General features: G+C 30.9%; 1 protein-coding gene across 3 annotated transcripts in view; it reads left to right on the top strand.

Moving 5' to 3' along the window:
• LOC129972572 (CD151 antigen-like) overlaps positions 1-13845 on the top strand; it is an 86381-nt gene that overhangs the window by 33047 nt on the left and 39489 nt on the right. Inside the window, exon 1 of one of the 3 annotated variants that reach the window (XM_056086757.1) lies at positions 7480-7640. The exons of the other annotated variants lie outside the window; for them this stretch is intronic. Coding sequence (XP_055942732.1) covers positions 7539-7640 — 102 coding nt within the window. The 5' untranslated portion in view covers positions 7480-7538. Of the gene's footprint in view, positions 1-7479; positions 7641-13845 lie in introns of those variants that run through there. 3 annotated transcript variants of the gene reach the window in all.

The raw sequence follows: 13845 nt of genomic DNA, 5'->3' as shown, positions 1-13845 counted from the left end.
TCAGATATCAACCAGCATATGCCGTGTGTTTGAAAAAAAGAGGACACATTTTCTTTCGAAATAGCTATTAATGCAATCATCTTTATGCATAATTTCATCTTCAGCGGGTGCTTTATTTATTGAATCAAATATTTCGAAAGATGAGGATTTGCATGCGTTTCTAGAATGGAAAAACATGCTTTCCTGATACTTTCATTTTTAAGAGTTGCATATTTGAAAAGATAGCATTGTACTTAATCCATTCTCTCTACTTATATATCTTTTGCAATTAACTTCTTGGTTTACATATGTTTAATGTTATATCATTTGAATAAAAAAAAAGATGGGGTCCTTTATTATTGAAATCATATAAGCAGGCAGAGAGCGCTTGAAAAACTAAAGTATTTACAATTATTTTTGTGGTTTAAATTAATTTACATTTGAAGACTGCATTTAATATGTGCATATTTTTTCGAAAATTAAATTTTGTTAAAAAGAAAAAAATTGTCAAAAAATGCTTATTAAAATTTTTTACATGTCCGAGAAGGTGGCCTTGTGGTAAGGTCTCGGTTTCGGAACCGGGGGGATATCAGGTTCGAGGCCCGATTCCACCGAAGAAAGTCATGCAAGCCGGTATGGTGCGTTTTAAATCCGTCGGGGCCAAAAGTCCTCCCGCTGATTTGTTGTGGAAGTTTAGAGAGGGGGTGCCAGCTCAAATGTCGTCCTCGTTATCTGACCGTGGTTCAAAATGACGAGGTCCGTTCCAATATAGCACTGGTGTTGCTTTGAAAAAAGGGACATTAATATAACTAAACTAAACTTTACGAATCTTCTTTAAACTGACCGAATTCGAGAAACGAAATTCCCATTCTAAAAGTTTTCCATTATTTAACTTGGGAGTTGTAAAAAAAATTACATTTGTAATAATATTTTACGAAAGATATTTGTACTCCTGATTCGTCTTGGCTTTAAACTCCCCCCCCCCATGATAACTTTAAAATGATTCCTAAAATCGCAACTTAAAAAAAAAAAACGTATTTATGTTTTAACAAATAATTTCATTCGAAACTTTATATTGTTCTTCTTTCTTTATTTAAAATAAAATGTGGGCTTTAATTTTATTGATAATATACGTTAAATATACTGCAAAATATATGGAATTCCAGCATACTGACAGGAAAAGGATTCACACGCAATATATTTAAATTCACTTATATTTTTTATTTAATAATTATAATTACTATTATTGAATATTAGTATCAAATATTGAATATTAATATCAAAATAGGACATTAATGCTACGGAATTAAATCAAATCAACGTACTTTCACAAAGAGGCGAATATGAGGATGTTTTCTTCGAGGTTGTGAAGTTATATAAGGACAATATGAAGCTAACGTGAAGTGTATTTGATGATAACATAGCAATAGGTGACATAAATAACACCTATTGTTTAAAGAAATGCTATAAATGCAAAGCATGATTGAATTAATTCGAATTTGTTTCTGAGTTTGTGTCCTATGGTACAAAAACCCATCTTTGGCTGAGCCATGCCATACTTATGGCATTAAAATATTTATATCGTGATAAAATCGAAACAAAATATCAATAAAGTTCAAATGTCTAAAAATGTGAATACAACTGTTATGAAAAAACAAAACAATGAGGCAAGTACAGCAAGATATGGCACAAGGCATTTATAAAATTTTCGATTGGATTTTCAGTTGATTATTAATCAAAATTTTAATCTTTTTTCTATTCTTATATTTTATCAAAATTTGAAATATTAGCTTTCCAGTGATGCCAAATTTTAATAAATTTAAAAAAATATTTTTTAGTGTATTGTTGTGATAAAAAAAAAAGTATCTGCAATGCAACATTTAAAATGCATCTATAGTCTGCAAACATTTCAAACTTTTTTTACTTCTGTAAATATCTGGCAACAATTAGGAATTTATTTCATTTTATCACTAGAAAATAAATATCGTTTATGAAATAAGAATTTTTTACTCAGTTGATTTTCCGAAATAGAGAGTGTTAACGAATAAAGGACAAGCATTAAATTTTGTTTACGCAATGAAATTTTTGCTTCAAAAAGTATTTCAAATATTTCAAAAAGCTTTTGAAAATGGCCGTTTATCAAAAGCTACTGTATTTGATTGGTACATGAAAGTTTAAAGACGGTAAAGAATTCAGATGACCTGCATTCCTATAGACTATCCGCTACGATTAATGATCAAGATATCGATAAAGTCAGAGAATTGGTTCTTTCTGATAACCGTTTGACATTAAGATATATCATTGAATAAATTACTATATAATTTGGTTCTTGTCAATTAGTTTTAATAGTTCATTTAGAGCTGTGATGCGTTGTTCCATGAACTTTGAATATGTTCTCAAAACAAGATCGCACTCCAATGATCGAGAGATACTTTCTCAAGGCAATTTCTTTTTTAAAATACATTATTGGTAGTGATGAAATTTGGATACAAAAACAGATCAACGATCAAGGGAATGACGCTTGAAAGGTGAAGCAAGACTGAAGAGACTATGTCAAAACCGTTAAAAAAAAGTAGTGTTTCTTTTGAGTGTCATGGTTTTGAGCATTATGAATCCCTATCAACTGGCTAGACAATCAATTAAAATCATCATTTGAATTTTTTGCCCCGTTTTCATAAAGCAATTTGTCGTAAACAGCCTGAAATATGGCTAGAAAATGCATGTGCTTTACACCACGATAACGCGTCTTATCACAGTAATCCCCATTACAATTATTATTTGGAAGTTTTTAACCAATCATTCAACGGAAAGAGCTCGTCAAGCTCCATATTTACCTGATATAGGACCATGTGACTTTTCTTATTTTAACGGTTGAAATTTTCCATTCGTGGTCACAATTGTGAGTCCTTTAATTCAATAAAGGAAGCTCACTGCAACCGTAGAAAGGATCCCAACCCCACACACAAATTTAGACAACTTTTGATGATTGGAAAAAACGTCGGTGGACCTCACTTTGAAGAAGATGCAATAAATTGAAATCTTTATGCTACCATTCCTGGTATGTTTTGATCACAATAGCATTTTACAACAATATTTTTCGTTATTTTGGTTTTTGCTTTTATAAACGTGCATGCGATGAAAGCATACATTTTTTGTGTGCACTTTATCACTGATATATATGTAAATTTGAAACATAAAGAACAAATACCTAATTAAAGTAATATGTGATGATGTTTCGAGCTAGTTCTTAATTCTTAATATCTTAATCAAATTAATATCTTAATATCTTAATCATTGATAATTATCTTATCAATATCTTAATCAAAATATCTTAAATTCATTTGTGTATTAAACTGAAATGGAAATAATTATAATAATATAAATATGCACAGTTAAGTTCCAGTTAGCTGAATCCTATTTTATAAAAATATTGATTTTGTTATTGGTCACGTGATTTAAGGATATAAAATTATTTTTGAACGCAAATAAAATTACTGTATCCAAAGTGAATTATTATGCTCAAGCAAACATCATTTTAATTGTTGAAAATTTTTCCAATCCCCCCGGTCTTTATTTGTCAATATTTATCTTACCATTTACAACAGCCCCCCCCCTTACAAATTGATTATACGCAGTGCAATGATCATTAGATCAACACCCAGCTGGCCAAAACTCAAAGAACACATTTGGAAACCCATTGAAATGACCGTTCGGAAGACGAGCGTGCAGTTTTATTGTTTCTTTAACTTCGCGTGACCTGCATAAGGGTGCTCGCCTTCCGTGTGCCTCCCTCGTAATCGGACAGAGGTGACTGACCTGAGTCCCGAGGGAGGCACTGACTCCCGCACCTTCAATGAGTGGAAGACAAATGGCTTTCACGTGTCCCGAGTCCTTTTCCGGAGAGTTGATATGCAATGCTAACCCAAGTTTGTCTCATCCACTGCAGGACTTCTAGGACCCTTATACAATAAAAACCTCAGGGCCCCTCCAAACTTTCAAGAATCAATTATTTTTATTGATTTTAACACATTGTGCACGACGCTGAACGCGCTGCCAGGGCTCGCACATTTTTGAACGTTCTAGAAGCATGCTTGGCAAGCAATAGGATGCATGTATTCACCTTTTTAATTTGCATTTGGTATTATATTTACATAAAGTATTCTTAAATATTGCTATATATTTTATACGTGTATTTATTATATAAGATTTTTTACATTTTAACTATTATTTATTTAACAGACTTGAATAATGCTTTAGAGTGTGGTATTTGTTAACCCTTTAAAATGCCATTTTTTTCTAGTCATATGTTAAAATACTTTTATGCTTGAAATTAGAATAAGAAAAGAGATTCATTTAGCTTATTAGATAAATTTAATTTGATTCATTAATTAATTTGGTTAATTAATAATGAAATAACAAATCAAGACACATCATTTTGTGTAAAATAAAGAACTGAAACATCTAAGTTTCTGTCTTTCTAAAAAAATGTGTCAGAACTTATGCCAACCTACACAAATTCATACAAAGATTGATAAATTTGGTGGAAAGCATACTTCCCACGGCCCTAGAAAGGGTTAAAGCATATTCCCTTGTGCAGTGGTGATCGACTCGATGTGCAGCAATATCTTGCTTTAAGACATTAAGGAATGCTCACGAATTTTCTCGAGTTTCGCGTCCCGTCTGTTATTGCTTCAAAAATAAAAAAGTTATGATGATTTTAGAACGTACAAGTTTGCCCAAAAACGTGCTGTTCCAGGCGTATGTCTTACAGATTTCTTTGCGGTCCTCAATGTGTTAAATATTTGCCTCTGGTTGGTTATGCATCGATTTAGCCTAAAAAACATTAAAACGAGATAACCCGTCACAACGTTCGGTCTATTAAAACGAGAAATCTCGTGACCTGTATGCAATGTGTTAATTTAATCTAAGTAGCTTCATGAAAATTAAAAATATTAAATTTAAATTGCAAAAAAATATAATTAAAAAAAGAAAAAGGGGGGGGGAGAAAAAGATGAATCTGGCTTAAAGACTTCATCAAGGGTTACCTTCAAACAGGGATTGAAACTAGGGATTTTTTTAACACTTGGATGAAAGTTAAGTGTCTCACAGTCAGTCTATACTGTGAGAGATCTGATTCCTACCCTATACTTCAGGTACACTGTATTCTGAATTGTGAAATTTAGTGTTAGACTTTTCTTATATTGGTATGAAATTTTATTATAGATATGAAAGAAATGCAACAGAGTTAGAAATGTTATTTATCTTTCAAGTATGCAAAAGTCATGCAGAAATAATGAAATTTTATGAGAAAACCTTTGCATTCAGATTTTCAGGATTTCAAGGTCTCAACGTTGTTTGCCTCTTTCTGCCTATTGTTCCGAGAACGGCAACCTCTTTTACGAAACTCAGCCTTCTGGATTTATCTCTCTTCTGGTTTCTTTGTTGTATACTCATGCTTAGAAGGTCAGGATCATTGAACTCCGTCTTTTATCAAAGAATCACTCACCTTTTGCTTATCGTTAGAATAAGTTTTAGATCAATGTCTTGAAATTTCAAATATTAAAAATTTAGTTTCTACTGTGCTGCTTAAAACTTGCATAATTTTAACATGTAGATTAAGAAAGTGTTCCACTGAAGATAAATAAGCAATTTTTTAACCTCTTCATCCGAACCATCGGGAGCACACCAGACATGGGGATGAAAAACTTCCGATATGGTGGTTGGTTCTCGCCGCTCTGATGAGTACAAAAATGATGTGGGGTTAGATAAACCTAACGATGACGGAATATGCCTCCTACTGGAAGGATTGTACTGTGGTGGTAATGGGATGGCTCTTAGGAATCAACCTTTGTTCCCGCCATTAATATTGCAGCTGTCTGGTAAATCAAATTTTTTCGTGTGCTTTCCAGGCAGATCGGAACATCTGCTTGTAGTATCCTCATCATATAATGACTTTAAAGGCATAAAACTCAAAAGCATGATCCTCAGAGTGTCCACGAGATTTATTTCTAGATATCCATGTCTTTTGGTCACCTCTCTCTATATCACTGCGCTTAGAGAGGATATCACAGAACAATATTTTAAAACCGCTATATTGATGGAGAACTTGGATAATTAGTTAAATCTTTCAAGTCATTCGAAATTTAAATATTTCATAGATTGCGTACCCCTAATTTTTGTAAGAAATTGCAATTATCATCCCCTATGGATTGCAGTTATCATACCCTAAAATTTAAATTTTAGATGGAATGGTAAAATATTATTTATAATACTTTATTTCCTATTTAAAATAATAAATTGAACGTCGTAAGACTTTTTAAACGTATGAGCTCCGTATTTATCAACACTTGAAAATTAAAAATAGTATTTCATAGAGGAAGTCATTAATACCAAAAATATTTAAACGAATTTCACTATGGATTGGGATTATTTTTACAGGGTTAGAGTAAAATTCTCTACAAGTAGAATACTGAAACGACAGCACCGTCTATCAGATTTCCCTGAAATTGGAGTGTCATTTTAACCTGTTATATTAAATAGCGTATTTTATATATTCATTGTGATAGACTTTTGGGCATTGTTTCTTTTGTCAGACCAGATAAAAAAAATTTCACTTTACGCAACTGCCTATGAATGTAAGAAAATAAAGCTATTAGTAGGCTGCTGGCATTATTTAAGAATATTTGCTTGATAGGACACTCGGTCTTTTCTTAATCCTTTGATGTATGAGCTCAGTTTATCGCCTAAATGGATAAGATACAATAAATGTTCCTATTTCGAACGTTTTTTGTTACGAACAAATGAAAATAATTATAAATATTCGAAATAGGAACATTTATTGTTATTTCCATCGACATAAAAAAGGTACATATGTGAGACTTGGGGTCCAAGCCTGGCTAAAAAAATTTTGCCTTTTGAATTAATTGTACTTTAAATGGATTACAGATTTAAATAATAAAAAATTCTAAAATTCAATGTGCAAACCCGATAATAAGTAGATTAAGATCTAAAACGTGTTCTGGGCGAAAAAAGTTAAAATCCACAAAGAGAAAATTCATTCATTCCACCAGTTTAATTTGTGTACCTCTTTTCCATATCCACAATGAAAGAAAGAAAGAATAATAAAAACACATGCAGCCAAACATTAATATATTTCTTTTTTTTTTTCTTTCAACATACAAACGATTCGATTAACAAAACAAAAGCCTTCTTTCCAAAATACAAATCCCACCGAAAGAGGCCCTTTCGCAAAAATAATACTGAATACCTGAAAAAAATCGAATCGATACATCAACTTCATTCTGTGGCAAAAATGGGTCATACGGAAGAGAACATTCTCTTCCCGTTTATTTTTTTGTCACAGCGAAAAACTAGTTAATATTTTACACGGAATCTTAAACTACGTGTACAGATTTTCTTGTTATGAACCTTTTTTTTCCCCTCGTGTTCTCCTTTGGGTCTCCTACAGAGAAAAATAGTTTTTGGCTGTGGGCTCTACGGTGAGCATTGCTAGCGGATATGTAGTAGAGAAAAGGTGCATTTAAAAATGTACGAGAAATATGGGCAGAACTTATTGCTGTGCACCGACTTGTAGAGAATCCCTAAAGAAAGAGAAGGAAGAAAGGGAAAAAAGAAAATTCTGCAGAATCTTTGCAGTTCCTGTAAGTAACTTTGTTGATTAATTTTTTTGCCAGGTCAGGAAAGGAAAAATTTCATATTTTAGAGAATTAAAGACATTTTTTCATAACTTACTGCATAGGAAGAGAAAAAATATTGCAGTCTCCTTAAAATGTGAAACATTTATTTTGATGTATATTTGAGCTTTTTGACAGTCATAAATTCGAAAAACACTTTTTGGAAGCATATCTATATATAGTTTAACATGATAATTCAATATCCGGGCAAGCCAGACGGTTGAAACTAATATGCGGTCTTTATTCAAAAATTATAGATATGTAACAAATTTTGAAAAAAAAGTCATCAAAACACAAGGATCCGTTCGTTCCCGTGATCATCAGAAATCGAACATTCGAAAAATGTAACGAACGAAGGTAATAAAATTGAACATACGTCCCTCCCCCCTTCTCTTGAAAACGAAATATACACAGCGAAAATATTGTTATCACCAAAAAAAATTAGAGCTCAAGGTTTTGATGTATTTATATATTTTGCTCCTCCCTGAGTCCGTACAAAAAAATTAGAGCTCAAGATTTTGATGTATTTATATATTTTGCGCCTCCCTGAGTCCGTAAAATCTATTTTTGAAATTATGTTTGCCTGTCTGTGAAAAAGATAACTTAAAAACCCTTTCAGATGGAAAGATAAAATTTGGCATACGGTCTTTAGATCAGATTTTTAAATTTTTGTCAAATTTTGATCCAGATCTATTCAGAGGAAGCTTGTCTGTCTGGCTTTCCGAATACAAGTTAAAAAATAATTACGAACAAAGGGCTAGACGAATAAAATTTGGCACTCAAAAATAGCATCTGTATGATATTTCATATAAAATTTTGATTCAAATCCACCGCAGAGTTGAGCGTTTGTTGGTTATGCATTTTCATACATGTAGACAGGATAACTCATAATGCAACGATTTAGATAAATGAAATTTGGTGTGTGATTATATTATTAAAATTGTAGTTGTGTGTCAACTTCTTTAAATCGGTTGATAAAAATAGTCCACCAATATATATATATATATATATATAATATGATTTTCTTTACTGTATTACAAAGCAGAAAGCTCTCATGCGTATCGACTCTGAAAAGAAAAATATGGTTATTTGTCTCCTTGATGGTCTTACTCAAGGTCTGTAATTTTATGCGGGGAGAGGGGCCAAAACTTTTTAAGGAGAAAATTACAGTGTGACAGTCCCGGTTGATTTTTGTTAAAATCGAAGTTTGTATTAAATTTTGAACGAGATTAATTAGAGTTGATTGTATGTTTATCTATCTATTTGCGTCAGTTGCATATAATATCCCGAAAACGAAGTAAATCAGATACATTAGTTCAATTTAATTGTATTATTTTCACACTAAAACAATCTGGTAAAGTATAAAGGTCCGTATTCTATACACCGTTATTCTCATTCTGTAATTAAGCTAAATATAATTATTCCGTATTATGAAAAATATGAGAAAAGAATCGAGAGATTAAACGTTTATCCTTGCATAAAAATAAGTAGCATATTAATCAAAACTATCTGTAAATCGTTAATTCAATTTAAATAATTTTATTTTTTTTAAAAATGCATTTGCATATATATATATAATATTTAAATTTTAATTTTATTATTACGTATTTCGATAATAATTATTGATTTTTGTATAAAAAAATTAAAAACATATTAATTAAAAGTATTTATAAATTTTTAATTGAATACGAATTATTAAAAAAGAAAAAAAAATTCCCAGCCAGATTGGAACCTTGATCTTCCGTATACGAGACGGTTACCTAGACAAACACACCATCGGGATCATCGGGACGGGAGTCAAGTTGTCAGTATATAAGCTTTACCAAAAGTTTGAGGACCATTTTCTCGAAATTGACTGGCCATTGCGTTTTAATATTTTCATGAAAGAACATTCTAAATGTATACTATCATTATACTAAATCTCGTCCCGATCTCAGATTTCAACCCCGTGACCTCCCCTTGTTAGTGTACCAATTGGTTCGCCAAGGTTATTGGTTATATTTGTTTTCAATTAAAATTTTTAAACATGGCCTCATGTTCATGATACTTTTAGATTACCAGAGACAAAATTTGTGTTATTTTAGTTGTCTTACATATACTCTGATCATTAAGTGCATGAGCCCTTGATAATGATGATGAGTAGTATGAAATCATAACGTAATGTCCGATACATTTATTTTCCAACTTTCACGATTATGTAACTTAAAAAAAATCAAAAGTCTATCAAGATAATGAAAACAGTTTTAATTTCAGGGCAACAATATAATCTGTTGTTGAAAATTAGGGAAAAAATTTTCAAATTGTCAAAAAACAGGGAAAATGTGCATTTTTTAAAATTAGCGTTATTAATAAGTTACTTAAAAAAATGATGCAATGTAAATTTATTTATATGCAATAATATTTTCGAAATTTATCGAGGAAAAACATCAATATTCTATTTAACTTTTATTAATTAAAATTTCAACAAAAGAAACCGCTCCAAAATGCACATATCACAACCTCCAAGATGTATACGTACCAAAATTTGGAGCTTTAAATCAAATGCTTTGATCTGTAGAACGCCAGGGCACAGTGACAGACATATATACAGCTATCTTTGTTATTAGTAGAAAGTCATAATTAATTATTATTATAAGGGACTTCATTTTACTGTATTCTCATTCCAAGGATAATGTGTATCCTTATAATGATTCATAAATAGGTTTATTTCCTTAATTTTAATCAATTAGAAGAGTTTAACCCTTTCTAGAGCCATGGGAAGTATGCTTCCCACCAAATTCATCAACCTTTCAATGAAGTTATGTAGGTTGGCATAAGTTCTCACAATTTTTTCAAAAAGACAAAGTCCTAGATGCTTCAGTTTCTTATCTTACACAAAATGATCTGTCTTGATTTGTTAGTTATTAATTAACCAAATGAATTAATCAAATTAAATTTATCTAATAAGCTAAACGAATCACTTTTCTGAAGCCAATCTCAGATTTATTTTAATATACTATATATTTTATATACTATGACTAGAAAAAAATGGCCTTTTAAAGCGTTAATCTAATGAGTTGTTGAAATTCCTGCTACAGATAAAACGGAGAATTGCGAGCTATTGGCTTTTTAAACTATTGTCCAATTATGTTGGTAAAGGCGGGAAAAAAATGTCGCTCTAAATGAAGGCATCCGTCCCTGGTTTAGAACATATTTGATGTTTATGTGAGTATACAATACATCAAAAATTTTTTTTCCTTTCATACAAATATACTATTGGTTCGACATTGATTAGAAATTGGAAATTTAGTGTAATATCACTTATAATGTATGGTTTGTATTATAGTATTGTATCCCAGCTCATGTAGGGAGGAAAGCTGTGTTTTGATTGAACATTTGCACCTCCCACGAAAGCTCAACGAGCGAAGAATCTGAAAATTTCATTTCCGCTGTTTATTAGTTTTATGTGGAGCTGAAAACCACAATTAATGTCATTTATCATCTTTAAAAATAGTTGTGACAGTGAATTTTTTAAACTTTCGCAACTACATTGTATTTAGTTCTTTTTTCCCCAGAAACTGTTGTCGCTGTTTTTATTGTCTCACTAGAATGATAGCCTTTGACAGTTTTATTGAAAACTAACCGCTTTTGCGGACCAGCCGGTTCGCCAATCTTAATGCTCGTTAAAATTTTAATAATTAATATTTTATGTAATTCCTACTTTAATGGCTTTTTCATTAAAATATTTTAAAACTTTAAATTTTGATAGTCATATAATTCACTCATAAAATTTTAAATGCCTTCAGTCATAACGTAATATGTATCTCTCTAATTTTCTGTTAGCTGCCTTAGAATTTATGCTTTGAATTAAAGTGGAAAGGATTAATCTGCAATTAATATAATAATATTTTTTACTGAAATAAAGCATTTTTTTAATAATACGATATTTGTAAACAGAGTCACTGAGCATTTAAACCTTATGGGCACTAAAGAATATCTTTCTTAATTTATGTAATATCTCAAGAATTTGTCAACAAAATTTTCTCAGATTCATCATGGACAGATCGATTCATTAACAATGTTTCATTTTAAATGCATCAAACACTAAGAAAATAAAATGAATCGTTTAAAATAATCTGTCTAAAACAGGTTTAAAAAAACTACTTAAAAAACGATGTACTTAAAACTATAAGCATATACAAAAAATATATATAACATAAATACAATTTAATTAAAAAAAGCATGCAACTAACCTAAAAATAATTTAAATCATTGAAAACAGGTTTAAAAAAACTACTTAAAAAACGATGTACTTAAAACTATAAGCATATACAAACAATATATAACTAACATAAATACAATTTACTTACAAAATCATGCAACTAACCTAAAAATAATTTAAATCATCCGTTCATAACGGTTGTCATGGCAACAATCAGAACACAGTGCGAATGCGTGAATTTTCTTCGCCAGTTACGTTAAGGCAAATGCGTGAATTTTTCTACGCCAGTTGGGGTAACGCTATACAGATTATACATTTTTAATTTCCTTTATTCTGTGTTATTTTAATTCAAAAGTACTTCAGAATGAATCTGAAACATGGATTAATAAAAAATGTTTAATTTTAAATGCATCAAAGATTAAGAAAATAAACAGAATCGTTTGAAATAATCCGCCGAAAAATATTAACCCTAGCCTCATTAATGTTGGGAGAAAAAAAACGGAAGCCTTAGTCATTTGGCGGTGGAGAAAATCGAAGATTTTTTTGGCGGAAAAGTTGGCGGTGGGGAAAATGGAAGATTTTTTTGGCGGGAAAGTTAGTTTTTAATTAATAATTAAAATTCTAATTAAAAATTCGAAAAAAGGAACCCCAGGTGCACATTCCCGACCTCCAAGGTATACATGTACCAAATTTGGTAGCTGTAGGTCAAACGGTCTGGCCTGTAGAGCGCCAACACACACACACAAACACACACACACATTGAGCTTTATTATAAGTATAGATTTAGCATATTTACTTTCAGACAGATAAATGCGCATACTTCCTCTTAGTGAATTTCTGAATGAAATTCACTTAAGAAAGAAGAGGGGACAGGAATCTATAAATCCAAAAGGAGTTGTCGGTCCAAAATCATGTAAAGATTCGGTTTAATATCTCCAGTTTATCATCTCCAGAATCATGTAAACACAGTAACTCAAAAATGCAATGACTTAAATGTATCCAATTTGGCATGTGGTTACAATTGTAGTCCAATATCAAATTTTCTTTTTAAACATGCGTTTAAAACACAAATTCAATTTTCAGATACTATTAAACGAATGCCAAGGATTAGTCGCCAAATAACTCGCCAAGAATGACACCATAGATTCAGTAAAAAAGTTAAATATTGTATCCATGCCAAAGATTAATATTTCCTAACTATTCTACACCAACATTCTCTGCTTTACCTAAGGTCTACAGTTTTTTTGTGGAGGGTGGGGTATAAGACATTTATTAGAAAGTATGCGAGAAAGTTTTAAGGAGATTACTTCCGCTTGCTCTTGTTAGATGTATATACCTAAAACTGACTGTTTAGAAATTAGGTGTCCGAATTCGATTAGAGTGGATATCCTGCATTTATATATAAACCACGTTTGCCTGAATTACTAAAGAAATATTGAATTAATACTGTATTTTAAAAACTTTTTAACTTAAAGTTTTTTTCATAAACTTTTTGTTTGCACTTGTTTATCTAGAAAATATGTTTTTTTCATTTCTTACAGACACGTGCTGAAAATTACAGTTCTTCTTTCCTAGGTTTAATTAACTGTAAGAGTTAACTCAATATTTTAATTTCAGTTTTTGTTAACGTGATGGCAACACGATGATATAAGCGGATTTTTCCCTCACACACCCAACGTGCTTGTGCAGGTTAAATTTATTTTTAATCGTTGGAAAATGCGCTTAAAGAATTTTTAAAGAATTGATTAAAAATAGAAATTTTGTTTTTATGATAAAATGGTATCTTGAAAAAATAATCTTTTGAATTTTAATGTGATGAAAAAAATTCTTTTTGTACTGTAATATTGTAGAAAGTTATTGACAGAAAATGTCAAAAGGCTCGTGTGAATTTTGATAACATCCTTTTTATAATGGTACAGATTTACCAATAATGAAATTATGCCAAATTTCATGTATCTAGCTTATGAGTTG

This window comes from Argiope bruennichi, chromosome 6 (assembly GCF_947563725.1).
Source record: "Argiope bruennichi chromosome 6, qqArgBrue1.1, whole genome shotgun sequence".
NCBI lineage: Eukaryota > Metazoa > Arthropoda > Arachnida > Araneae > Araneidae > Argiope > Argiope bruennichi.
This window is presented reverse-complemented; position numbering and strand designations above follow the sequence as displayed.